The sequence below is a fragment of the Crocodylus porosus genome, unplaced genomic scaffold (assembly GCF_001723895.1).
Source record: "Crocodylus porosus isolate Cpor-Errol unplaced genomic scaffold, CroPor_comp1, whole genome shotgun sequence".
In the NCBI taxonomy this organism is placed as follows: Eukaryota; Metazoa; Chordata; order Crocodylia; family Crocodylidae; genus Crocodylus; species Crocodylus porosus.
This window is the reverse complement of record NW_017728947.1, coordinates 75,921,574-75,946,051: the sequence shown is the minus strand read 5'-3', so window position 1 is coordinate 75,946,051 and position 24,478 is coordinate 75,921,574. Positions and strand designations below refer to the sequence as shown.

At 49.1% G+C, this 24,478-nt stretch overlaps 1 protein-coding gene and 1 long non-coding RNA gene across 3 annotated transcripts in view; one reads left to right on the top strand and one right to left on the bottom strand.

Moving 5' to 3' along the window:
* LOC109321575 overlaps positions 1 to 3,397 on the top strand; it is an 8,028-nt gene extending 4,631 nt beyond the window's left edge. The window contains exon 2 of the long non-coding RNA XR_002104089.1: positions 2,991 to 3,397. This is a non-coding gene — a long non-coding RNA (uncharacterized LOC109321575). The remainder of the gene's footprint in view (positions 1 to 2,990) is intronic.
* A 17,906-nt stretch (positions 3,398 to 21,303) lies between these two features.
* The window catches only part of JDP2 (Jun dimerization protein 2), a 9,901-nt gene continuing 6,726 nt past the window's right edge, over positions 21,304 to 24,478 (bottom strand). Inside the window, exons 2-3 of one of the 2 annotated variants that reach the window (XM_019552241.1) lie at positions 24,039 to 24,143; positions 21,304 to 22,469 (exon numbers count right to left, since the gene is read on the bottom strand). In XM_019552241.1, the coding sequence (XP_019407786.1) occupies positions 22,284 to 22,469; positions 24,039 to 24,143 (291 nt within the window). In that variant the 3' untranslated portion in view covers positions 21,304 to 22,283. The remainder of the gene's footprint in view (positions 22,470 to 24,038; positions 24,144 to 24,478) is intronic. The other variant, XM_019552242.1, reaches the window with a different exon arrangement.

Genomic DNA, 24,478 nt, shown 5'->3' with positions numbered 1-24,478 from the left:
CAATGATAGGCTGAGAGACATGGGATTCTTTAGCCCGTACCTTGAACTCCTTCAAGAGTAAATCGGATGCTTATCTTATCCTATGATATCCTGTGACCCCAGCTGACTTCCTGCCCTTTGGATGGAGGGCTGGACTCGATGATCTTCCGAGGTCCCTTCCAGCCCTAATGTCTATGAAATCTATGAAATGATGAATAACTCTGTCAATACTGAGAAAGGGGCTCTAAGAGGCTTGGCTGCACTGAGAACTCTGCAACCCCTTCTGCTCATAGCAGGAGTGAGAACACACCTTTCTTCAGTAAAGGTATCTTGAATCACATTATAAGGCAAACAAGATTTCTTTCTTTAGGAAGGCATCTGTGTCAGTGCAATGTTTTCATGTGGAAGTTGGAGGGATAAGGCCCTGGATAGCATAACCAATATAAAACAAGCTAAAAACTGTCAGTGGAGAATAGTTATTCATAAGTCTACAGGGAGAGGGATCAAGTACAATACCTCCCTGCAGGAAGCTGCTCTGCATCCAGCTCCTATCAATATTTTGCATTTGCAGCTTTGGAGAACACCTGCTGGGCAGCACTGCCAAGCTGGAGGGAATCACAAGCACTTTGGGGGAACAAATTAAATTATGGATGAATCTGAAATTAACAGGCTTGTTCCAGGACAAACAGCACAATGGTATCTGCCATTGGAAAGAAAAAAGGGCAATGCTTTATTGCAACTCCATTTCATATGGCTGCCAAGCCTTCCCTAGCTCTGTGCTTGCTATAGCTCTGCAGTCCTTCCCCTATAACAGGATGCCTGTACTGCCATGACCCCCAGCTAGAAGACAAGGACACAAAATGGATGGATTGTCTGGGGGCCTGGAGATGTTACCTAGGCTGTGTGGACAGGATGTCTTGTGCCATGTGGGACCTGGGATACACCCTCACTACAGACGAGCAATGACTGTAGGTTAATAAAGGCAATAAAGATGGTGGGCATCTTAGTTCGCCTGACCATAGTAGGTGCCTGAGTTGAAGGACAAGGGAATAGCCCAGCTAATCCAAACCCATCAGTGCTTAAAGAGGATGCTAATAGGCAAGTAGCTAAGATAATGGATGTTGGTGAAATTCTGCCAGCAGTGAATAAAGAGAGAATAGTAAAATACGTGTTGGGTGAGATGCAGTCCCCAGGCTCCTGGCTGCAGGGAGAGCAGGACTTGGACCCTGTTACCTGAAGCAGGGGAGTCTGTCCTTATCTGACACAACTGCAAGGGATTTGGCTTCTCAGCAGCCCAGTCATTTTCTGTGCACTCAGAAGAGCAAAGACAGCAGCAGCCACCTGGTAGCACCTCCTTCCCAGCTGCTTGCGCTTGACTGAGTGAAGTTCAGGGATCAGCAGGGACTCTGAATTGTTCTCTGGGACCTTGTAAGTGTCCTGACCTTAACAGCAGCAGCAAAGCCATTATCTCTAGTGCTGAATGAGCTAAAGCAGGGGTGGGCAAAATGTGGCCTGTGGGCTGGATGTGCCCCGCCAGGCCAATCTATCCAGCCCGCAGGGCCCCTAAAACATTTAGAAAATTAATATTGATTTGCCCCGGCTGCCTATCATGCGGCCCTTGATGCCTTGCCAAAACTCAGTAAGTGACCCTCTGCCTGAAATAATTGCCCGCCCCTGAGCTAAAGCCAAATGTCAGATTTCTGCCATTATTGTAGGTGACTAGCCCTGAAGGGCAGGGACACTTTTCAGAGGAGCCCAAGATAGAAGGAGAGGAGTGGTGCTTTGCAGCATTCTCTTGGTTCCTTCTCCCTTCGGGAGAATAAGGAACCCTTCACTGCAGAATACTCTTAAAATCTGAGGGCAAAGCAAGCTGGAGGCTGCTGAAAACACTTTGAAAGCAGGACTGGAACTTAAAATGATCTTGAGAAGCAATCTGACATGCACAAGATAACATTCAGCAAAGGCAAGTGCAAAGTGCCACACAGAAGCCAGATACAAAATGGGAAATAGCTGGCTATTCTACAGAAAAGGCAGGCAGCTGAAATGCACTGGGAACTGAACAGCAGCCAGGTACCAGTGCTGTGGCAAAGACGACATGATCATTCAGGGCTGTAGTTACAGGAACATCACATGTGAGATCAATGGTTCTCCAAGTCCACTGAAGGTGGGGCAAGAAGTACTTGATTAACCCTCATGCTGCAAAATACTGGGTGAGATATTAGGAAAAAACTTACAAACTTTAAAAATCCCTGGGCACCAGAACAGTTTAGCGAAGGAGAAAGTTTTAAAGATGAGATTAGACTGCAAATGCTATAAAGCCAAGCTGCAAAGCCAAGCCCTCAGAGGTTAGAAAGTGACCAAATTGATCACTTGTCCAACCTTAATTTGGCCCTCTTGTGCATGTGTATAATGACAGATTAATTAATTACATGATCATATAGTGTTTTCTATCCAGGCTTCTAGCCTTACCCAATGCACAGGTTGGACAGTGCTCTCATAATAAGCAAGTATTCAGCATTTTGTTTTCTCCCCATAACTCAGTATGTGACTTTAGACCTTCTTTACTGAACACTGTTCAAACTCTGCTCTAAAGACAAAATTATTAATTTCCTCACAGGCTTTCCTCAGTCAATCTGCACTATGGTCTCCAATTGCCTCACAAACATTAATGAACTTGCCTTGGCAATGCCCCTGTGAGGTGAGGGAGTGGCAGTATTGTCACTAATTCACAGGTGAGAAACAAGGACAGAGAGAGATCAAGATGAAAGGCATCCACTAATTTGGGGGTGACCGATTTTAAACAAACAGGAGGCCCTAATTTTAAAAATGTTTGCATTCTTACAGCTCTATATATTCCACACATGGTTTCTGCTAAGCAGAGTTGCAGCTGTGAATGCTGAGTGCTACTGTATGCCAGACTCCAAGGAACCAAATTGTGTACCCAGATAATGAGGAATGCCAATTAGTGGACTTTTTTTATAAGTAACTTTTCCCATTCCCCTTTAAACAAGAACAGAAGCTGGACTAGAAGCCAGTAATCTGAGAGATATCAATTACCTTTGTTTTGAGATCTTCTGTTCCTGCCTCATTCAATGGACACCTGACTTCTGCAGCCAATGAAGCAAGACCCCTACAGACAACATCTACTCCCCAGAGAAAGTCCATCAGGTGCACTGAAGAGTCTGAGGTCTTGTAGCCAAGATGGGCAGTGATCATACAAGGAAAGACTATATTGTTATGCATACACCCAGGAGAATGGATTTCAGGTTACACAAACAAGCTTAGTTCTGCCAATTCTCAGCTATGGAGTTTTTCAGCTACAACCCAAATCAGCTGAACAATGTCTTACATCCAGTTTTCTAGGTTTTATTATCATCAATAACAACAACAATAACCATAACAATAATAAAAGCAATCAGAAAAACCAAAATTCCATCCTGCATCACAATGACCTACAGGTCACCAGCAGGGCTGAAACCTTTACTTTTGCCACTTGAGCTAGCTCCCAGGCCCTGCACCTACCTGCCAAAACTAGAATAACAAGCAGCTCTTACTTATCTGCTGACCATAGCAGGAGGCTCAGAAATGACAGATAAGAGTCTCAGTTGCTTCTGAAGATCAGCTGGGATGGCAGGGACCATTTAAGATGCCCAGGATCTCTCCTTCAGTTCCTGGTCTTGCTGCCTGTAACAGGACCAGTCCCTCGGGGTGGCCATCCTGCCCCCTGGTGGTAACTCAGCTCTTGCACTGCTCAATCTCTAAGGCGGGGGGGTCAGCAACCCCTGGCATGCATGTGGAGCATGGCACACGAAGCCACTTTGCCCAGCACAACCCAGGCTGTAAGCAGCTGCTGCCAGCCATGGAGCCCGGGCTGCTCCCAGCAGGTGGCTGGAAGACTGCAAGCCCTGCTGCAACCAGCCCGGGCTCTACGGTTGGCAGCAGCTACCCAGAACCTGGGCTGGCTGCAGCCAGGAGGCTGCAAGAGCTGCTCTGGGCTCCAGCATCAGCTCCAAAATGGCGGGTGCATGCATACCTCAGAGTGGACAGTGGGGGAGGGGCCTGAGGCAGCACAACCCTGGGTCCTCCACAGCTTCCAGCACAGAGCTGGTGACTGGGCTTTAAAGCCTGGCACAGTTGTTTGTAGCTAGCCTGGGCTCTGGGCAGCTGCAGCAGGCAGGCTGCAAACAGCTGCACTGGGCTCCACAGGGATTTGGCTTCTCAGCCCTGGCATCAGCTCTATGCTGGTGGTGACTGCATGAGCACCTCAGAGGGACAGTGGGGATAGGGCCCAAGGCAGCACAACCCTCCCACTGTCTGCTCTGAGGTGCTCATGCAGTCGCCACCAGCATGGAGCTGATGCCAGGGCTGTGGAGCCTGACGCAGCTGTTTACAGCCTGCCCGGTGCCTGCTGCAGATGCCCAGAGCTTGAGCTGGCTACAAACAGCTGCGCTGGGCTCCACAGCCCAGTCACCATCTCTGTCTTGGCAGTGGGGGAGATGCTGGGGTTGCGCTGCCTCAGGCCCCTTCCCCACCATCCGCTAAGAGGCATGCATGCACCCACCGATATGGAGCTGATCCCAGAGACCAGAGCAGCTGTTTGTAGCCTCCTGGCTGAAGCTGGCCCAGGCTGTGGGTAGCTGCTGACAACCACAGAGCCTGGGCTGCTTGCAGAAGGGCTTGTAGCTGAGCCTACCTGTCTCCCACCCACTCTGTATCCAGCCCCGGCCCATCCCCCCCAACCAGGATGAGGCTGGTGCTGCCCCATGCCAGGAGCACTGCACCTTTATGGGCTTAGCCGTGTGGGGTACATGAGTGGATGGGCAGGCTCCGGGCAGGGGCCTCAGCCAGCCGCACTCCAGTCCAGGGGCTGACTCCCCATGGAAGCAGAGAGGCTCCAGTGGGCCCAGGGTATTGGTGGGCTGGACTTTGTCCAGTGGCCAAGCAGCCCGGCTCTATACACCCATGCATCTCATTCTGTGCATTTGTCTGCCTGTCTGGTTCTGTGCGTCTGTGTGTGTACACATGTGCCTGGTTCTGGATATGTGTGCGCATGTGTCTGTTCTGGTTCTCTGTATTTGTCCACATGTGGTTCTATGTGCATGTGCATGTCTGGTTTTCTGTCTCATCCTTTTTCTCTTTCTCTCTCTTTTCCTCTCTCATTGCAACATGCTTACAAAAAAGGAATACACAACAACAAAAGCAACATTTATGATTATTAAATATACTAATATGCAGTGCGCCCTGCCATGTACCCCCCACCCAACCCTCATTTTTGGGGGGAGGAGGGGTATGCCAGCACTCCAGTACCTTCCCAGGTAGCCATTGTGGGTTTTTAGGCACTCTGGCCAAAAAACATTGCCTACCCCTGCTTTAAGGTATCTTCCCTTTGCTTTCATCTGCCACACCTTGATCTTGTTAATAAAGAATTTGGAAGGGTTTTAGATCCAGCTGCAACCTGTCCTCTTTATACATAGATCTCTCTTGGACCCTACTGTTCCCAATCAATTCTTCCCACTGGGTGGGCCTTCCTGGCCCACATGTGCTCCCAAGAGCACCCATTGCCTTATGGGCTAATCACAGCCTCCAGCCACCCCTGTAGCCATGCCCATGCTTCATAGGTGTACCAATCAAATAATCCAGTGGGCCTCAGCCACAGTCTTTCCTCCATTTTTCTCCACCTTTTCAGTCTTTTGTCAGTCAGTCTCCTCCTCTCCTGGGCTGTACTTTCTCTATCATCATCTTTGCCCCTCTTTGGGCTGTTGGCTCTCACTAGCCCCTCTTCTTCCTCACCTGGGCTCTGGCCCCGGCTCAGCATTTCTCAGCCGCTGTACTACTGCTTACTCTGCCCTCCTTGCAGGCTCAAACCTCATGTGCTTTGCTGGCACTACTGGGGCCTCCTCTTGCCCTCTTCCAATCCTACACAAACCAACACACCAGCTCACTGGCTACAACTTAATCCTCTAAGCATGCTGGCAACCTGAAATCCCCACCCTACAGTCTCATCCTCATGCCAGCCCTCAACTCCTTACTGACATATCTCAGGGATGGTAGCTTGATTTCTATCGAGCTCTCATCAGCAAGCATCTTACTACAGAGCTCCTTCCCCTTCAGCCTCCAGGGCCAGAATGACTGTTTGGGTTCTGGCCCTGGTTTATATGCCAGCAGAGCCCTGCCCCCTTCCTGTCAGAGACTTTCTGGGCAGCCTGCAGGTTTGATCCTAACTGGTTTGACTTACTAACCTTCAAAGTAGCCTATAGCAGCAGACCTAGCCTTGCCTTGTCTCCCACACAAGGCTTGGTCTTGTGCTACTGCCAGAAATCTGCTAGGCTGCAGTAGATTTCTTGCTGCTCACATAGGTTACTCCACTATTGTAATTACTGTACTACTAGCTACTACCTATTGCTGTGCTACTAGAACAGCAATAGGCACCTCCCATTCCTGGGCTCTGGAAGTCTCTCTATTTACAACTAGCCCCCTTTGTAGTCAATCTGGGCTCTGTTTGCCCCTATTTTCTTCTCTAATTAACAGGAGCCATAGGCTACCTTTTACACTGCCCCCTTTTACTCTCACCCCTTGATGTCCTGTGGGGAGGTACTATGGTGTCCTCAACCTAACTGTAACAGAATGCCCTGCACCCAGGCATCAATGGGACCACAGGAAACTGCTTCCATCCCATCAAACCCACAGCTTCCTCTGGCCTAGAATTTTATGGCCCAAAACAGTGACAGCTGTGTTGCTTTCATGGTCAGATAACTTCTGCCCACTGACTCTTTATAGATGATGTGGGTAGTTCTGAGTTAGCCTGAAGATGGCTTACAAAAGCCATCCATTAAAAAAAAATCTTTCTATACCAATTATGCAAATATAGGTATTCCTATGACCCGTATACATGTCTAATCTTTTTACCTACCCCATTAAACCCTAGGCCTACAGGACATCTTGTGACCAGGAGTTCCACAAAGTAGTTTGTCCACTGTAATAAAATGTTTCCTTTTCTTCATTCCATTAGCTGCCTTTTCATGTCATTGATCATTCCTTTGTTCTTCCAGTAAGAGAAGACAGGAAGAGAAGAACGTAGTTTGCCTGGTCAAATCCATCCATTTTCCTGCATATCTCTTTCACATCCCATTGTACTAGTCTCCTCTCTAAACTAAGGAGTCCCAATCTTTCTATTCTCTTCATACGAAAGTCTTCCTAGGCCTCTAGTCATGGTCAGCATTATTTCTGAACCCTTTCTATTTCTACTCTCTTCCTTCAAGGATACAGAACAACTGGAATTGATCACAATGCTCCAGGTAAGGGTCTCCCACTAAGTAACATAATAACGTTACCATATGTTCTGTATTTTTTCCATCCTAACCCTTTCCTTGACTTTTTTTATACCACCAGTGAACATGAAGCTGGATCCAATAGCTCCTCCATCTTTCCCCCGAGCGGTCACGGTTAGAAGAAAATACTGATGTTTCTAAAAGGATCAAATTATTCCTTTCCACTATGCATTCTGCTGTATTTGAATTTCATCTCCTACCATGCTGTCTGTTCACTTAGCTTTATTCAGTCGCTCTGAAATTCTTCAGTCCTTTCTGGTCTTGACTAACTTAAATAAGTTTGTGTTGTCTGCAGATGAGAGGCAACTAATGAATCAGGTTGCTTTGTTTACAAAGAGGTTCTGCCTATAAGAAAGAGGATGCCTTGTTCTCAGCAAACGTCTCCACAACAGGATTGCTGACTGCTGTGTGCGCCCACAGGTTCTACTGCAATTGCCTGTTGTTGTTAGAACCCTGCAGCCCACACAGAATGACAGCACTTACCAGAAACCCACACACTGAAGCTGGCAAGAACCTTTATTTGGTAACCTCTAAGACAATGTCAAGTCAGGGTGCCATGACGGGGCATTAATCTGTTGTCAGTTCCAGCTTCAAGAGTAATCATATATATGCCCTGTATACGTGTTCCATTGGATTTCAAATCTGTGCCATGGGCAGAAAAACACTTGCCAGATTTCCTTATGCTGCTCCCAGACCTTTCAGAATAAGCAGATTTCCAACTATTCAGCTCTTGTGCACTGATTTTGCTGGAATTGTATTTATGGCACGAGTACAAGCAGGAAGTGCAGCGTCAGAACTTAGGACTTCCCCTGACAGCACCACAGATGACAACTCAGCAAGTTCATTCTACAGAAACCAGATAACATCAGCATAAGGTGGAGGTTACTGGCAAAGAATCCTGTCCCAAATCTTCATCTGAGACGTGACACTCTGCAGTGAAACCTCTATGTCCCACAAACAAAATGCTGTCCTCACTTACACCCATGGAACCCCACTGATAGCAGCCAGCTTTCCTGGCTGTGATTGACCCCACTCAACTCTGACACACCAGGCTCCCTCCATCAGGGCTTCCTAGCCCTGTCATTTTCCATCACAGCAAACAGAGATGCTAGACAGGTTGACAGCATTTGAATATTTGTGCTTAAGGATGGTAGACATTTTCCTGAGCAGAGCCCTGACTGCAACCTGCCTAAAGTGCCTTTCTTCCTGAAGAACACTAGACAATCTACACTGCTGCCAGGCACAACAAACTTCTGAACCACCATCAGTAGCTGGGCTCTGCTCAGAAGGATGAGGCAGAACAGGTTGGCAGCATTTGAATATTTGTGCTAGTGACAATTTTCCACAAAGCTGGGGATCTGAAGCCTACCAGCCCCCATCATTACTGCTTCTCTCCTCCCAGGGCCCAACCTGGCTTCTTCCCTCCCTCATTTCCCACAGCTGCTACTCCCAACCTGGCTGGCTGCTACTCCCTCCCAAGCTGACTGACTTCTACCTACTTGGATGTGGATGAACACAGGGTGAAGGGAGGAAGACTGCACATTTTACAGATGGAAAACTGAGGCTTCCCCACACAGGGACACTCAAGAAAGTTAATCTGAATTAACTGTTAAGGTGAGCTAGTAAAAAACTCATTAAATCCCCATGTAGACAGTCTCAGTCCAAATGTGTGGCTTAATTTGGCTAAACTGACTGCATTTCCAAAGGACTTGTCTGCAAGAGGCAGTTCCTGCAAAACAGGATGTTAACGCAATCTGTGCTAACTCCCTCTATGGATGCTCTTAATGTGCTCATAGTTGCTTTTGTGGTAGCTCATTCACTCAGAAAGTGAAGTAAACTGAGTCAAAGTAAGGCCACTTTTATTCTGAGTAACGGCATCCACAGGGTTGAATACAGTTTAGCCAATCCACTTTGATGCTGCCACTTCAGTTCATTGGGATTCACTTTCCTGAAAGCCCCTACACAAGCAAGCCTTCAGGCACTGAGAGGTTAAGTCACTGTCCCAGGCTGACAAAGTAAATTGGCAGCAGCAGTAGGAACTAAACTAAGGTCCTTGAGGCCAGTGCCTTGCCTACAAGACTAACCTTCTCCATCAGGTTAGTTTAAATGTTCTGTGCCAGCCACCTCACTTGGACTGTGACCAGCTAAAATGTGACTCCTGCAGCTGGGAGAAAAAGAACAGGGAGCCACAAAGATGCAGCGAGAGGAAAGGGTCTGAGAGAAAGCAGACACCAACCTAGAAGCCGTTTGCTATAAACTGAAGCACAGTCATACCCAAGAGGAATCCTAATCTCAGTCGCTTCTCACCCCAAGATTAATAAAGTAACAAGAGAGTGAATCCACACCCAGCTAGTGCCTCCTTCCCCTAAATGTCAGCTCTTCTGTGCTCTCCCTTCCCTATACCCTTGCTTTTGAAGGCCTAACAGCTCGCTCTGAAGGTCAGCAGATTGCAAGTGCTTCTACATGAATAAAGAAAGTTGGTACAGAAGTTGAAGGACCTGCTGAAGAGGACTGGCATAGGGAGGGACCATGATGTGAGTAGTGCCACCGGCCACAGCTGTACTAGGATTGTGCTTGGGACCATCCAAGACAAAAGCAATGCAAAGGAATCAAGCTTCAAGGAAACACCTCAGGCATCTCCTGGGCTGGGGGATACTTAAGCCTTGTGGCAGCTGGCAGGGACTGGGGAAGGAACCATGCTCAGAGTTACAAGAGCATTGGGTGAACCTAAAAAGTTCCATCCCCCCATTACCATTTTTATTTTACAGTCATGCTTATAGTGCCTCAGTCCCTGAAGCTTCTCTTTTTTCCTCATATCCTCCTGTGCCCTGTGTCTCCTCAGCTCCCTGCTCCCTCTGGATCTCACCCCATTCACATTTCCACCCACTCCAGACTGCAGAGGCGGCAGTGTTGACACTAGTTTTGCTCAGAGCAGTTTGACACCCGTTCTGCTGAGAGCGGTTTCCGAGTCTCTCAGTAAATATCAGGGCTGGGGATTTTTTTGGGTCTTGTTTTCCAGTGAGATAACTAAAAAGAGCCAATCAAGACAAAGATAAATTAGCACCTGTTGGCCCAGGGGCCTGACACAAAGTGAAACAGGGAGGAAAGGGCAGTCGCTTTGCAAAGGTTAATAAATGCCATTGAGTGCAGTACCACAGCCTCTGGCTCAGCCTGGGCCTGGAAACACACTGAAGCTCTTTTGGGTAAAACAGACATCCCTGTAGAGACAGCAGATGCAGGGAAGGGTGGCATAGCCAAGTTTAGTGACATACGGGGGTTTTGGGAGGCTCAGGGGCTGTGGGACTACTTGCTTTGCAAGGGAAAGGGCTAAGAAAATTAGAATAGTGAGATGGGGTGGGATCTGGAGGGAGATGAGAAGATATGAGAGATTTGCGTTTGCTCTGGGGCACACAGGTTGGTGTGCTAGTGTGGGCGTGGAGTCTAGAACACAGGCAGGAGCCAAGGGCATGTCTACATCAAGGCAGGAGAGTATTAAATCTTGCCCCTGAAGAAATAAACCCCACCTACCCACTCCTGCCCCACACGTATCAGACCCAGAAATGAGGCAGTGAGGAAAACCTGGGGGTGCCTCTGCTGGTCCACCCCCTGACCCAGGTTTCCAGCACACTCAAGAGCAGCAGCTTGAGGTACCCTCACCACCTTTTCCAGGGCTGATGCACGTAGACTGGGAGCAGGTGGCTATGGCTTATTCCTCAGAGGGAAGACTGAGTGCCTGTGCCATGCTGTAGACTTACCCTGAGAAGCTGAGTGACTACTGCAGCTTTTCCTTACATTTGTCACTGCCGTTCTATCCCTCCTTCCCCATCCTTAGGTTTTCCTCGGAGCTTCACTTGATAAGGAGGGGAGGGGGCTGAGGTGAGAAGGTCTCCACAGGAGGAGCTGGAGAAGGTAGCTGAAGGGCAGTGGGAAGCCATTTTTGAACTAGCCAATGGGAATGAGGTATATCTCATTTGGCTGCATATCAGCCAGTATTTGGTACAGTGCTGCATGGGAGACTGCTGGGGAAGGTGGAGAAGCTGGGGATTAGTGAAGGAACTGTAAGGTGAGAAAGGACCTAGCAAAAAGAGACAGCAACAATAGGTAGTGTGGAAAGGGGAAATTCTCTCTTGTGTTCGTTGGATCGGTAGGGCTCCTGCTGAGGCACGGGGCAGGGGGGTGGACTCGATGATCTCCCGAGGTCCCTTCCAGCCCTAATGTCTATGAAATCTATGAAAATCTATGAAATATCAGGTTTCAGACACATCATGACTCGAGGTCCCCAAGGATCAGTCTTGGGACTGACCTTATTTAATATTTCCATTAACAACATTAGCACAAAATGTCAGAGCGTGTCCATGAAATTTGCTGATGAGACAAAGCTGGGAGGCTTCCTCAGTACAGAAGAAGAACTGATATCCAACAGAAAGCCCTGGAGGACTAGAGTAATAGAAATGGGATAAAATTCAATAGCACAAAGTGCAATCATGTACTGAAGGACTAATTTCTGCTACAGACTTGGAGCTTGTTGAAAGAGGAGAAATGCTTAGGTGTACTAGCTATTCACACAATGATTATGAATTGCAAGTGTGCAGCAGCTGTTAAAAAGACATATGCTATCCTAGACTGTACCAGGCACGGTATTTCCAGTGGAGACAGGAAAGTACCGGTGCCATTGTACAAGGCAAGGGTAATGCTTCATCTCACATATTTCATACAATTATGGTTGTCTATATTGCAGAAAGATGAACTCACACTGGAACAGACAGAGAAGGACTCCTAGAATGATCATAGGGTGGGGAGGAGAGACAGGGAGTCCATCTAACAGGAGAAGGTGAAAGGAGCTTGGCTTGTTAAGCCTAACAAACCGAAGGCTGATGGGCCGAAGTCTAAAAATCCATCACGGGAGGTCAAATGTTAGGTACAAAAGCTCAAGGACAATGTTGGCATGAGAACAAATGGGTATAAACTAGCCATAATATGGTCAATTTAGGCTAGATTTTTTAACCTGCCAGAGCAGTGAAATTCTAGAACAGATTTCAGATTAGAGTAGCTGGGGCAGGTCCCTTAATATAGAGGTTGGTAACCTACAGCCTGCAGGCTGAATCTGGCCCACAGAGCTTTTGGATCTGGCCTGTGGAGCTGGGGTTGCTTTGGCAGTGTCCCAGGGGTGGGGGAAGAAGAAGCAGAAGCAGGCAGAAGCCAGGTAAGGGATAAGTGGTGGCGATGGTGGCAGCAGCTGGGTCCCAGTGTGGTCTTCCTGGATCCAAGATCACTGCCCTAACTACTTTTAGGGTGGAGCTCAATTGGTTTCTGAAATTAATTTTACAGTGTGGTGCTTGTGACTAGGCATCCTGTGATATTGAAAATCATGGATTATGGACCCAGGGAGCTGGGCTGAAGCAAGGGTTGAATCCTGTTGCTTTGAGCATAAACAAAGAGAAGGTAACCGGTTTACTATTTTATGGGGAAATCCCTGAACCACTGCTACACAGAGCGGCTACCAGCACTTCTCCAGAACAGGCTTTAGGGGAGGAACAGGACATGCAACAGCTTCACAGGGCTGTATATTCTACAGTATCCTTATAGCCCCCCCTGCTGGGAAAGATAGAACTGCAGTTATTTGCAAGAAATGGGAGGAAAGATGTTTCCCTCCTGAGAAAGATCTTACCCAAGGCAAGTCCCTGCATGGCAGATGGGGATGGAGAAGGGAAGCCATTCCAAGGATGTGGGACTGGGCAGGATGTGGATGAGGGTGATCTGAATAGAGGCAAGGCAGCAGTCCCAGGTCAGGACCTGCATTTGGGGAGGGTGGTGGGTGGGCAACCAGCCCCAGTCCTCAGAATTTCCTTTGTGCTGCTGCCATTGAAATGAAAACCACTCCCACACACTAACCACCCTTTTCTCCATCCAAATGTTGGTGCTGAGAAAAGAGTGCCAAGGGGCTCCCTCAAGACACTGTGGAGTAAGCAGCCTATGTCCGTGCTTCCTGGGACCACTGCCTGAGAATTAAGCTAGTCCAGAGATACTGATACTGGATGTGAAGTGAAGGAGAGAGACTGGCGAGAACAGAAGCACTGAGGCCTGGTACAAGAACGCAGAGCTCCTGGCATTGCCAGTGCTTTCCTCTACTTTGCTGTTCCACTCCCCTGGCACTCAAAGGGCTGCACTGTTCCCAGGCCACCAACACTGGCACTGAAATGGCAGGGTAGCATTTAGCTCCCACTAAAGAGGAGCACTGTGGGACTGTGCCAGGCTCTCCCTTTCTGCTTACAGTCACATCATGATGACACCGGTGCAGAATGACCTGGAAGTGGCCAACAAAACTGCCCAGCTCTTCTGAGAAAAGGCAGTCATGACAGTGCTATTCCCTCCCTTACAACAAGGGCCAAGAGATGAATACTTGTGTGCATTACAGACCTTCCCACTGGTAGCACTTATGCTGCCCATGCCCAAATACCTTGGCATAGGCATGCCCTATGGCATTGGTTCTCAACCTCATTAGACTCCAGGCTCCCCTTGGATGATGCTAGCTCTGAGTTTTCATTCATTTCTTAAATTTAGAAAAATAATGGAGCAATTGTCCTGTTGTAAAGAGCTCAGAAAAACCACAGCAGGTCAGAATGGTTTTGACACTCTGGATTCCTATTGGAAATCTCTGCATTGATCTTGTGACTTATGTGTAAGTGTTTGCACACCTCACAGTGCTAGTACTGTGCATCATGCTACAGTAACCTTAAAATGATCTCATGACCCCCTGGGCATGAATCACTGGCCTATGGGAATGAGCTCCAGAACTGGAAATTAAATGGTCTTGATCAAAATAGTCTCAGTGATCAAAGGGAAAAAAGTCATCACAGAAAAAGAGGGGATCAGATCCTGACCATATCTCTGATGTGGAGAGATGGTATCAGCTGTAATTGCTTCCATATTCTCAGCTGTACAGTGCAACCTCTTGAGACTTCCTCCAGGACAGAGCTCTCTTCCCACCAAATATGAGATGTTACAATAACTAGAAGAAAGAACTAACACCAGAGAACTAACAGCTAGGAATCAGTCACTACAGCTCATAGGTGCCAACCCTAGCAGCCTGTGGAAGGGATGGAAATGTCTCTGAATGACAGTGAGAAATAACCCCTACAAACACACAAGTGCCAAGCACAGGAGTTGGTGCTGGCCATTTTCCTGTGAAGAAAGCCAAAGCCCACACATGCCTTTCCCTGTGGGGTTATCCTGCAACCCAAAGTATCACCAGTAGGTGGCAATCCAAGCTTTGGCATACTGCATCTTCTTAGGGTGGCCCTCAGCCAGCATGGCCCTGCTCCCCTCTCATTTTATCCATCCTTTATACTTACCCAGAGGGGAGGCTAAAATTGCTACCAGCCTGATTTGGGACGTGTGTGCCCCACTCTGCCCTGGTGCCAGGTGAGAATCCAGCCACAGCTGTGAGGAGATGGGTGAGCTTGTTGTAGCCAAGGGTGTGACATCCAGGGGGATGTGCAGCCAAGTAAGCCTCTGGAAGGAGAGAGAAGCAAGAGGGTAAGTGAGAGACATCACAATTAACTAGTGGTAGGGGGCTGCAGGGCAAGGGAGATGGGTACCCGCAGAGCTATGTCCTTGCCTGAGTCGTTGTGGTTTTAATTTCTGAAAGTTCAAACCTCCCACTTGGAAAAGGGGGCAGAGAGCACTGGGAAGGGGGCTCGGTGGGTGCCCTGGGGTCAGCAGGCAGGGAGTGTTCTGACACCTTTTCAGCTGTTGCTCTCAAATGAGCAGAGAGGCTGACATTGATTTAAAATCTCTGCAAGTCCTCACCATGAGAGAGCAGCAAAGACATAGAGAGAAATCCCTGGCCCAGGGCCCACGGTTTGTGCTGGGTATGTTCCATCAGAGCCTGGTCCTGTCAGCCGGCCCCATCGTGCACTTCCTCAGAGCATGTGCAGGGCTGGTATATCCAGGGAACAGGGTCCCTCTTCTTGGACTGCATTGGCTGAGAAATCCATCCAGTTCATCTCTGCTTCACTGTATTTTCCTACTCATTGCAAGCACCACACCTCCACAGATGGCAAACAAGACCCCGTCATCTGGCCAGCCCATTTACTTGGACTCTGCAGTAATAAAGACCAAAGAGAGAGGGAGAGGACACATGAGTATCCTGTCATGTGGCTAGCCCTGGTCTTTTCTGGAAGTCATACATGCCCAAGGCCCATTTTGGAGGCAGCACCAGCCTTCCTTGGCATGACCTGATTTGCTGTTTGCTTTGCTTCCTGCAGGCTTGGATCTGTCTGTTTTCACTTCCCTGCATAGCCCAGGCCCCCTCCATTAGCCTCATTTGGTCATAGCTGGGTCCTAGCCAAGTATGACTGAAAAAATGACCTAACCCCACCAGCAGCCAGTTGAGCACTAACCAGAGTTCAGCAAAGGGACCTTATGCAGAGGCGGCTTAGATAGAATGGGCTGTACTCAGCATGCCCTGCCCAGCAGCACACCTCCAGGAAAAGCAGGGAGGCAGTCAGAAGCAATCAGGGCTCATGGACAGAGCATTTACTGGCACCATCACCATAGTATTGGAGCACTGCAACCACATGCAAACCATTCAAAGACTACATCATTCCCTCTGGCTTCACAGCAGTTGTATGTGGCACAGCTGGTTTGTCAAGTGCTTCTATCATTTCCCTCCCAATGTGGTGAATTCTGCTGCCTCCATGGGGCAGGGGGGAGTTTCAGAGCTGCATGGAGTGTCCCCAAGGAGACCCATGGCCTGCACCTGTGTCTCTGGCAGCATGGCTATCTCTGACAATTCTGAGGAATGAGGCTGAAAGGGGTGGGGAGGGCCACAGCCAGGGCTGTGACCTCCACGACCACAGGGGTCTTACCTTGGACAGGTCTGAAGTCAGCATGCCCATGCTGGGGTCAGGTCTTCTCCATATGCCTGGCAGGTTAGGACACAAGCACACTGCAGGGCAGAGCTGCTTGCAGGCCTGCACCTCCCATTCCAGCTGTTGGCAATTGCCTGAAGTGGTAGCCATGTGGAGCACTGTACCCAGCTCTGAATCAGACAGGAAGAGGCCATTTTCTGTCAGCTGGAGGCAGCACAAGGCATTTCCAGATGCAGGGGTGACTTGGGTGTCTAAGCACCACGAGGAATCCAGGAGGAGCTCAAAACTCCACCACCAGAGCACTCACAGGGAATGCCTGGCACAGACGGTGAAGCAAGGAGAGCAGACTGGCTGGGCTACCAGTCTCATCTGTGCTGACATGCAAACTTCAGGGCATTTAGGACCAGGTGGGTTGCCTTTAAGGCCCCTGGAGGTTTGTTCCGGTAACCCAGGCAGGTAGGAAAGCCTTGCCTCCCCCCTCTTCACTTCATCTCATCAGCAGGGAGAGACTAGAGCTCTGAGGAACTAAGTGAGACCTCAGGGGCTGTCTCTGCACTCAGCTCGGAGCCACTCTACAATGAGGCAGTTCCACCCACATTCACAGTGGCTAGGAACATTAGTGCAGGGGGCTAGTGCAAAGGGCAGGCCAGCAGAAGCATCTCAAGCCCATTTCCCAGCGTGGCCCACATGCTACAATGGATGCTGGCCTGGCCCAATTACTGGCTGATCAGCCTAGAAAGCACCTATTGCACTGGAATCTCTCTGACCCCACGATATGCAGGCATAGTTGATTTTAGAGAGACTACTCTACCAGTAAAGCCTACAATAGGCTTACTTGTAGGAGTCTACTATAGACCTCCACATCAAGAGGAAGAACTATTCAGTAGAGAACTGGCTGAGGCCACGTGCTCCCAATGCTTCCCTGATGTATCTTGGAATGAGCAAATGGCCAAATCTTACAGGTCACATAGCTTTCTCACTTGCATTGATGACTTCTACCTAATGCAGGAGGTCTATGGGCCAACTGGGAGAGAGGCATTGCTTGATCTGGTCCTGGCCAAAGGGGAGGACCAGGTGAACAATGTGAGGATTGAGGGGAAGCTTGGTGACAGCGACCAAGAATTGGCCACCTTCTTAGCTCACCAAAGAGCAGGCAAACCCCTCAGTAAAACAGAAATCCTTAAGCCTATCCTTGGTTTACTCTTTGGTAAGCCCTATAAAACACAGAAAAGAACACAGCAGTATAAGAACTAAACTGGTTGCAAGCTGTTAACCACTGGTGAGCAGGGGGAAGTTCATAAGAAGACTTACAAAACCAGAGAAGCTAGATTTTGGGACTTGCATAAATTCTTTCATTTGGCCTTACCTCTTACCCTACCTGTGGGTTTGAGGGTTTCCAGGATGCTTACATGCCACAGATATTTCCTATCTTCAGTAATATGAGAGGCTTTCTGACTACTCTGTGGAAGAGGCCAATAACACCTTGCTACAGCCGCTTTTAAATTTCATTCTACAAGGCAAGAAGTTAGTCATAAGATAACTTGACTAAGTATTAAATCAGTGATATTCTTTAAGCAGGAACCTAACTTTCCTCTATTTTTAAGAGCTTGGTGGCCACATATTGCTGCTAGGTTGAGAGAGATCAAGCTTTACTTTCTGGAAGCACATTATTCAGGATGCTTACTCATTGGGTGAAGGTTTGGTTTAAGCATACAGGATTTAAGGGGACCTCTTGGGCCACTGAATCCCTTGCATTCACAAATAACCATTAATCCTCTGAGAGCTGCTCTAATTAAAGTGCCAACAGCATCACATGTATCAGTATCCCTGCACTGAAAAATGGCAGCAGGGGCACTTTAATTAAAGCTCAAACAGGTTTATTTAAAGCGCTCCTGCCACCATTTTTCATCTCAGGGGCACTGATGTCTTGACGCCCATCCTGACGCCCATCTTGCTGGGATTATCTGATCCCAGTAGTCTTTCCTGATCAATACAGGGGGGCTGGACCCGATGATCTGTAAGGTCCCTTCCAGCTCCTAATAACTATGAAACTATGAAACTTTGGGAAGGCTGACTTTTGCAAACTCAGAGATTCAGTCAGGCAATTAGAGGCCATACCTCCCCCCACCCCGAAAAGGGAATAGACAAGGAATGGTCATCTCTCAAAAACATAATCCTTGAAGCACAGGGAAAACCCATTCCATCTCACAAGAAATGTAGACATCGGGCAAGGAAGCCCTCTTAGCTGAACAAGGAACTGTTGGACCTCATTAAACTCAAAAGAGGTCTACACCACTTGGAAAATGGGAAGCATTACCGAAGAGGACTACTCAGCACTCACCCGCACCTGTAGAGAGCAGTGCAGAAAAGCCAAGGCGCACACTGAACTCAGGCTAGCTACAGGAATCAAGGACAACAAAAAGTCCTTCTTCAGATATATGGGAAGTCGAAAAAAGAACAAAGATAGCTTTGGGCCCTCGTGAGATCTAATGGGGCAACTGACATCCGATGCTCAAGAAAGAGCTAATCTCCTAAATGACTTTTTTGCATCGGTTTTTCACCCTCTCAAGGGGATCACACTATCAGAGAGGACACAAACCATCCTGGGAGCCGGTGACAGGCCCAAAATTGATGTGGATTAGGTGAGGAAACACCTTGAGAAACTGGACATTCACAAGTCTGTGGCCCCAGACAGAATGGACCTAAGAGTCTTGAAGGAGCTGGCAAACATCATTGCATTCCCCTTGACAAAGATTTTAAAATTTGTGGCTCTCAGGTAAGGTCCCAGAAGACTGGAAAGGAGCTAATGTGGTCCCTATCTTCAAGAAAGGGAGGAGGAATGACCCAGGGAATTATAGACCAATCAGTCTGATGTCCGTCCCTGGAAAAATCCTGGAGAAAATTGTCAAGGGATCCATCAACACCAGACTAATGGAAGGCAAGCATCTGAATGCCAGCCAACATGGCTTTGTGACTAGCAGGTCTTGCCTGACCAACGTCATCTCCTTCTATGACCAGGTAACACGTGCCCTGGACAAGGGAGATGACATGGATGTCAGATATCTGAATTTCAAGAAAGCCTTTGACCTAGTTCCCCATGATGTCCTCATGGTTAAGCTGGGGAACTGTGGCCTTGATCATCTTACAGTCCAATAGCTAGGTAACTGGCTATGGGGTTAGACCCAAGGAGTACTAGTTGACGGGAGCAAATCAACGTGGTGCAGTGGAGTCCCTCAGGGCTTGGTACTCTTTAACATCTTCATTAACGATCTAGATTCAGGAGTCAGATGCGAACTGGCAAAGTTTGTGGATGACACCAAATTATGGGCGAGGGCAGTCACACTGCAGGACAGACTGGGGATACAGGCCGGCTTGGACATGCTGTCAAGGTGGGCTGACCAAAACCTGATGGGCTTAAATGTAGAGAAGTATAAGGTGCTGCACCTTGGTAGGAAGGACCTTCAACATACTTACAGGCTCGGCAGTGCTGCACTCACTTGCACCACGACTGAAAGAGGCTTTGGGGTCTTGGTTGACCACAAGATGAATATAAGCCACCAACGCAATGCTGTGGCTGGCAAAGCAAACCAAACTGGCATGCATTCACTGATGCATCTCAAGCAAAACAAGGAATGTCATCCTCCCGCTTTTCTCATCCTTGGTGAGACCGCAGCTGGAGTACTGCATCCAGTTTTGGGCCCCCCACTTCAGGAAGGATGTGGAAAAGCTTGAGAAAGTGTAGGAGAGCCACTCGTATGATCCAAGGCCTGGAGGGCAGGCTGCATGAGGAAAAGCTGAGTGACCTGGGACTCTTCAGTCTGGAAAAGAGAAGGCTCAGGGGCATGTGGTAGCAGCCTACAATTATATGAAGAGGGGTACATCAGGACCTGGGAGGACAGCTGTTTACCATAGCTCCCCAAAAGATAACAAAGTCTAATGGCCATAAACTCCAGGAAGGCTGATTTAGATTAGACATAAGAAAAAAGTTCTTTACGGTGCGAGTGTCCAGGGTCTGGAACAGACTCACCCCAGAGGTGGTACAAGCACCTACTCTTTAAAAAAAATGTGGATGTTTTTCTTGCTGGGGTCACATGATCCCACCTGACTTCCTGCCTATGGCAGTGGGGCTGGACTTGATGAAGTCCCTCCCAGCCCCTAGCCTCTATGAAATGAGGAACCATTCTGCCCAGTGGAAAAGGAGGAGCTAGGGTTCAGCTGTTCAACCTCTTGCCCTCCACCGCAGCAAGGCTGGAGGTGGGCAAGAGCCAGGATGGGGTTTTGGGCTTGGCTGGGCTATGGCAGGTGTGCTAAGGACATGGTAGGACCTCAGAGAAGATACCTGCCCCTTCAGTCAGGCACATGATCCCAGTCAAGCCTTCTTGACCCTGTATCGGCCCTAGAGAGTTCAAGCTGCTGTAACTCACAACCATGGAGCAGGGAAAGAGGAACCACTGCAACGAAGGCTAAGACTGAGACTGGGATGGCTTCTGTAACTCATACCTTCTGCCTCCTCAAGCTGCCAGTCATACTTCACCCAGTACTAAGGTGTGTAGCACCCTTCCCCTCTCTTTGCCCTGGCTTACCCAAGGATTGAACCTCCTTCAGAGTTCTCAGCTTCACCTCTGCACTGAAATTTGCTATGCCACATCACCAAGGCCTCGTCTGTGCTTACCTGGTTCTGCCAGCAGAAAGTCTAGTGCCAGACAGCAATGACTGAGCCACCACAGCGTGTTTATATCTGCATTCTTCTGGCAGCCCCACGTGGCTGCACGAAGGAGTTGTGCTGCCAGAGCACAAAGGCTTCCCTGGGAAGGTCTCAGCTCCAGGGAGAGACCACAGGAGCATCTGCGTACCCATCTGCCAACTGCTTGATGGCAGCAGAAGTCCTATTCTGGTTAGCAGAGGTGGGGTAACCCTGTTGGCAGAGGAGAGGGTGCCTGCCAACCACAGAGGGTTCAGAGTTCTGCTGGCAAAACTCTGTAGCATAGAGCCATCAGAAACTAGGTCCTACTCAGCCAGTACCAGGCAGTCTGAACCTGAGCCAGCACAGTGCACTGACCAGAGTCTGCATCCAGCCCAGTAAGCACCAGGCCCCCTTCCAGACAAAGCACAGGAGGCCAGGGTATAAGTAAAGGTAACATTTACTGAGAGATACAGAACTGAGTATTATGAAAGACGTACATGGATGGAGCTGGTAGCAGCGCCAGTGGCGGGGGAGATCCAGACCCCTCTCCCAGCATGCCAAGAGGAAAGGAGCCAGGTGCTACCAGACAGGTAACACAATGGAGATAACTGCAGCATATGTATTTGTAACAAACAGACCATCATAACATACACTTCTATAAGATCACATCTAGTGATTATATAAATCCATATAGAGATCGCTGTATAAAACCTTTGTAAAAAATATAAAAAACGTGTAAAAATGTGCATTTAAAAGCACGGCTGACAGGGACAGCTGGGCTGTAAACATTATACTGAGAATGTGCTTGTGGGGGCGCCTGCGCCACAGTGCCACGGACTGGCCCAGCCGCGAGACAGGGCTTGCATCAAGTGTTTGCGCTTCTTTGTTTCAGATTCTGCTCTGGAGTGTGCGCAAGGAGCAGTGGCAGGACCAGGGGGACGGTGACAGGACAGGCCTGGGGGATCTGGCCAGCATGCCTCTGTCTGCTGCCTGCTCCCCACCTTGTGGTCATTTCTCCTGGGTCGAGCCCCTGCTCCCAGCTGGGTGCATACTGGTAGTTACGGGGAGAGGGGAAGCTGGAAGTCCCTGCCCCCCTCACAACATGATCCAGACTCAGGATAGACTGCAGAAGGCTGCTCAGTTGATCCCTGGGGCAGGCAAGTGGATGGAAGAGCCATGATGAGGTATTGCAAGGGGCTGCCCTCACCAGAACCACTAGACCTGCTCTGGGTGCAGCATCAGGGAAGGATGAATGGCAGGTGCCTGATCTTCTCCTCCCCCATATTTGGTTGGTCTGTAATCACCTCTGAATTCTGGCTGCACAAGGTCTGGGGACACAGTTCTTTGTACAGTACATAGATTAGAGACCCTTGGAGACGCCACTTCCTGTCTCCTCCTCCTCCTGGCCCAGAGATCCTGTCACTTCTTCTCTAGTTGTTCAAGCAGTGGGTTGGCTTCACTTTCTGGCGTCTTGATGCTGTCTGTCCGCACAATGCATGTGGGACGGTGTCGGTTCAGCATCAGGATCAGCTGCTGCCTTTCTTGCTTCAGCTCCTCTATCTGGGCCTTCAGCTCAGCATTCATGAGCTCCAGCCGCTCAGACTCCTAGTGGGGCCAGAAATGCAAGCAGACGGCTTTAATCCACGAGCTAACAGATGAGGGAAAGCTCACCCTGCTCTCACCCCACCCCGGAAAGTGACCCTGCCTCTCTGGCATATACAAAGCATGAAGAGAGACTGTTCTCTGTAGCATAGAGTGGGATTGTTCCCTGCCGTGTGTTTACTAATGGTCTGCCCAGTTTTCAGTGATCCAAGTGAAGTAGACCAGCCTCAGGGGTGGGATGAAAAATCAATCAATCAATCAATCAGTCTACACTTATTGTTAATGTGTAACACGCACACACCCTTTGCATGTGTCCACAGCCCTCTTCATAAAACAGCTAAACTCTGCCACCACCAAGGCATGCAGGTTTGTCCCCTGGTGAACAGATGGTCTGTGTGGCTCCTGCCCCCAGTAAGTCCCTCCAGAGAAGGTGCTTTGCAGTAGAAGCGCTTTCTCCATTGATGTAAAAATAAAGCTGAGGCTAAAGGGAACCCCAGGTTCTCAGGGGGTTGATGAGCACCAAGAACAGCAGCTTTTACTCTGACCTTCTCCTGCTTTGTTTCATTATTAAGAATAGTCACTTTTATGACAAACACATTTACAAAAGCCTGACATCTCAGGTATGGGGGACCGAGTCCTAGAGTTTGCCCCCACTGCACACAAATGCATGGGTGTGACCCCTGAGGGAGTTGAAGGGGGGCACATCTATGCTGCAGGTTGGGAGTGCAATAGCACACTTGCTCCCTGTGAGGGTGCCGCACTGTGGGAAGAAAGAGTGATTAGATAGCAAGTGCACCTGAACTGGGAATTGCCAGCCTCAAGGGCAGTGGTTCTCAACCTTTTTGGACTCAAGGCACCCCTCACTGGACATGAGGAAGTCTCCACAACTGTTGTGACTTGAGTGGCACCCAATTTCAAAAACTAATTCATATATGACAGTGTTTACTTCCCTGTACAGGGGCTGGGGATTGGCCAAACAAGGAAAGCCTACTCCTCACACCTCCTGGCACCCTTCAAAGGGTCCGGTGGCACCCCAGGGCCAGCATCTGATGAAGTAAATTCTAGTTAATGAAAGGTTCTGCTCTGTCTATAATCTCATGTAGGTAATATGTAAGGTGCATATCTGCCCAGCCTTCACCCTTGCTCTAAGAGCCGCCAGACTCTGTCCATTTCACTGAGGCATGTCGAGCTAGCAGGTCTCAAGAGCATGTCCTCAGGCTCACCCTGATCCCTGGGGCCCCTAGTTTTGTTGCACTCACTTGGGCATCTGGCTCATCAGCTTCTTGGATGGGACCTGGCTATGAGAGAAGCAGGTCTCATCCAGGTGGTGGGGCATGCGCTGGCAGGACACAGTCCAGCTCATGCCCCAGAGAAGAGCATGTCTGATGCCTTCCTGCCCTCACAGCCTTCTGTGCTGCAGAAGCAGGGTGAATGAACTCTTTAAAAAACACCCATGGGAGGGTTCCACTTTCATGCCTCTTGACTGGAGGGTGGGGGGACCCAGGTGTCATGCTGCACTGGGGCCTTGCTGTAGAGGTGATTGCTGGCCAGACCAATGGCCAGGGCACTCACCCGCTGCAGGAACTCCGTTCTCTCCTTCTTCTTGTTGCGACATCGGGCAGCTGCTACTTTGTTTTTTTCCCGGCGCCTTTTCCTCCTCTCCTCTTCCTCATCCAGCTGGAAGGGGACACAGAGCCCCAGGTTAAAGCAGACGAGTGATGTGGTTCACAATCACTTTTATCATTAGATCTCATGGCAGGGAGCGATTGGCAACAGCATAAGCAGCAGCTGTGCATGCTGCCCACACACAGCTCTGTTCATGCTCTTCACCCCTGGTCTGTGGCACCTTTGGCTATGCAGGTCTGGCTTTTCCTTCCCCAACACCCTTGTCAATGTGCCTCAGTTCTGCTCCCACTGCTGGGGTCAGGGACTGGTAACCAGGTAGATCTGTGACACACTAACCCAGTGGGGGTCAACTTTTGTAGCTTGCTTGCCAAAAAAAAAAAAAAAAA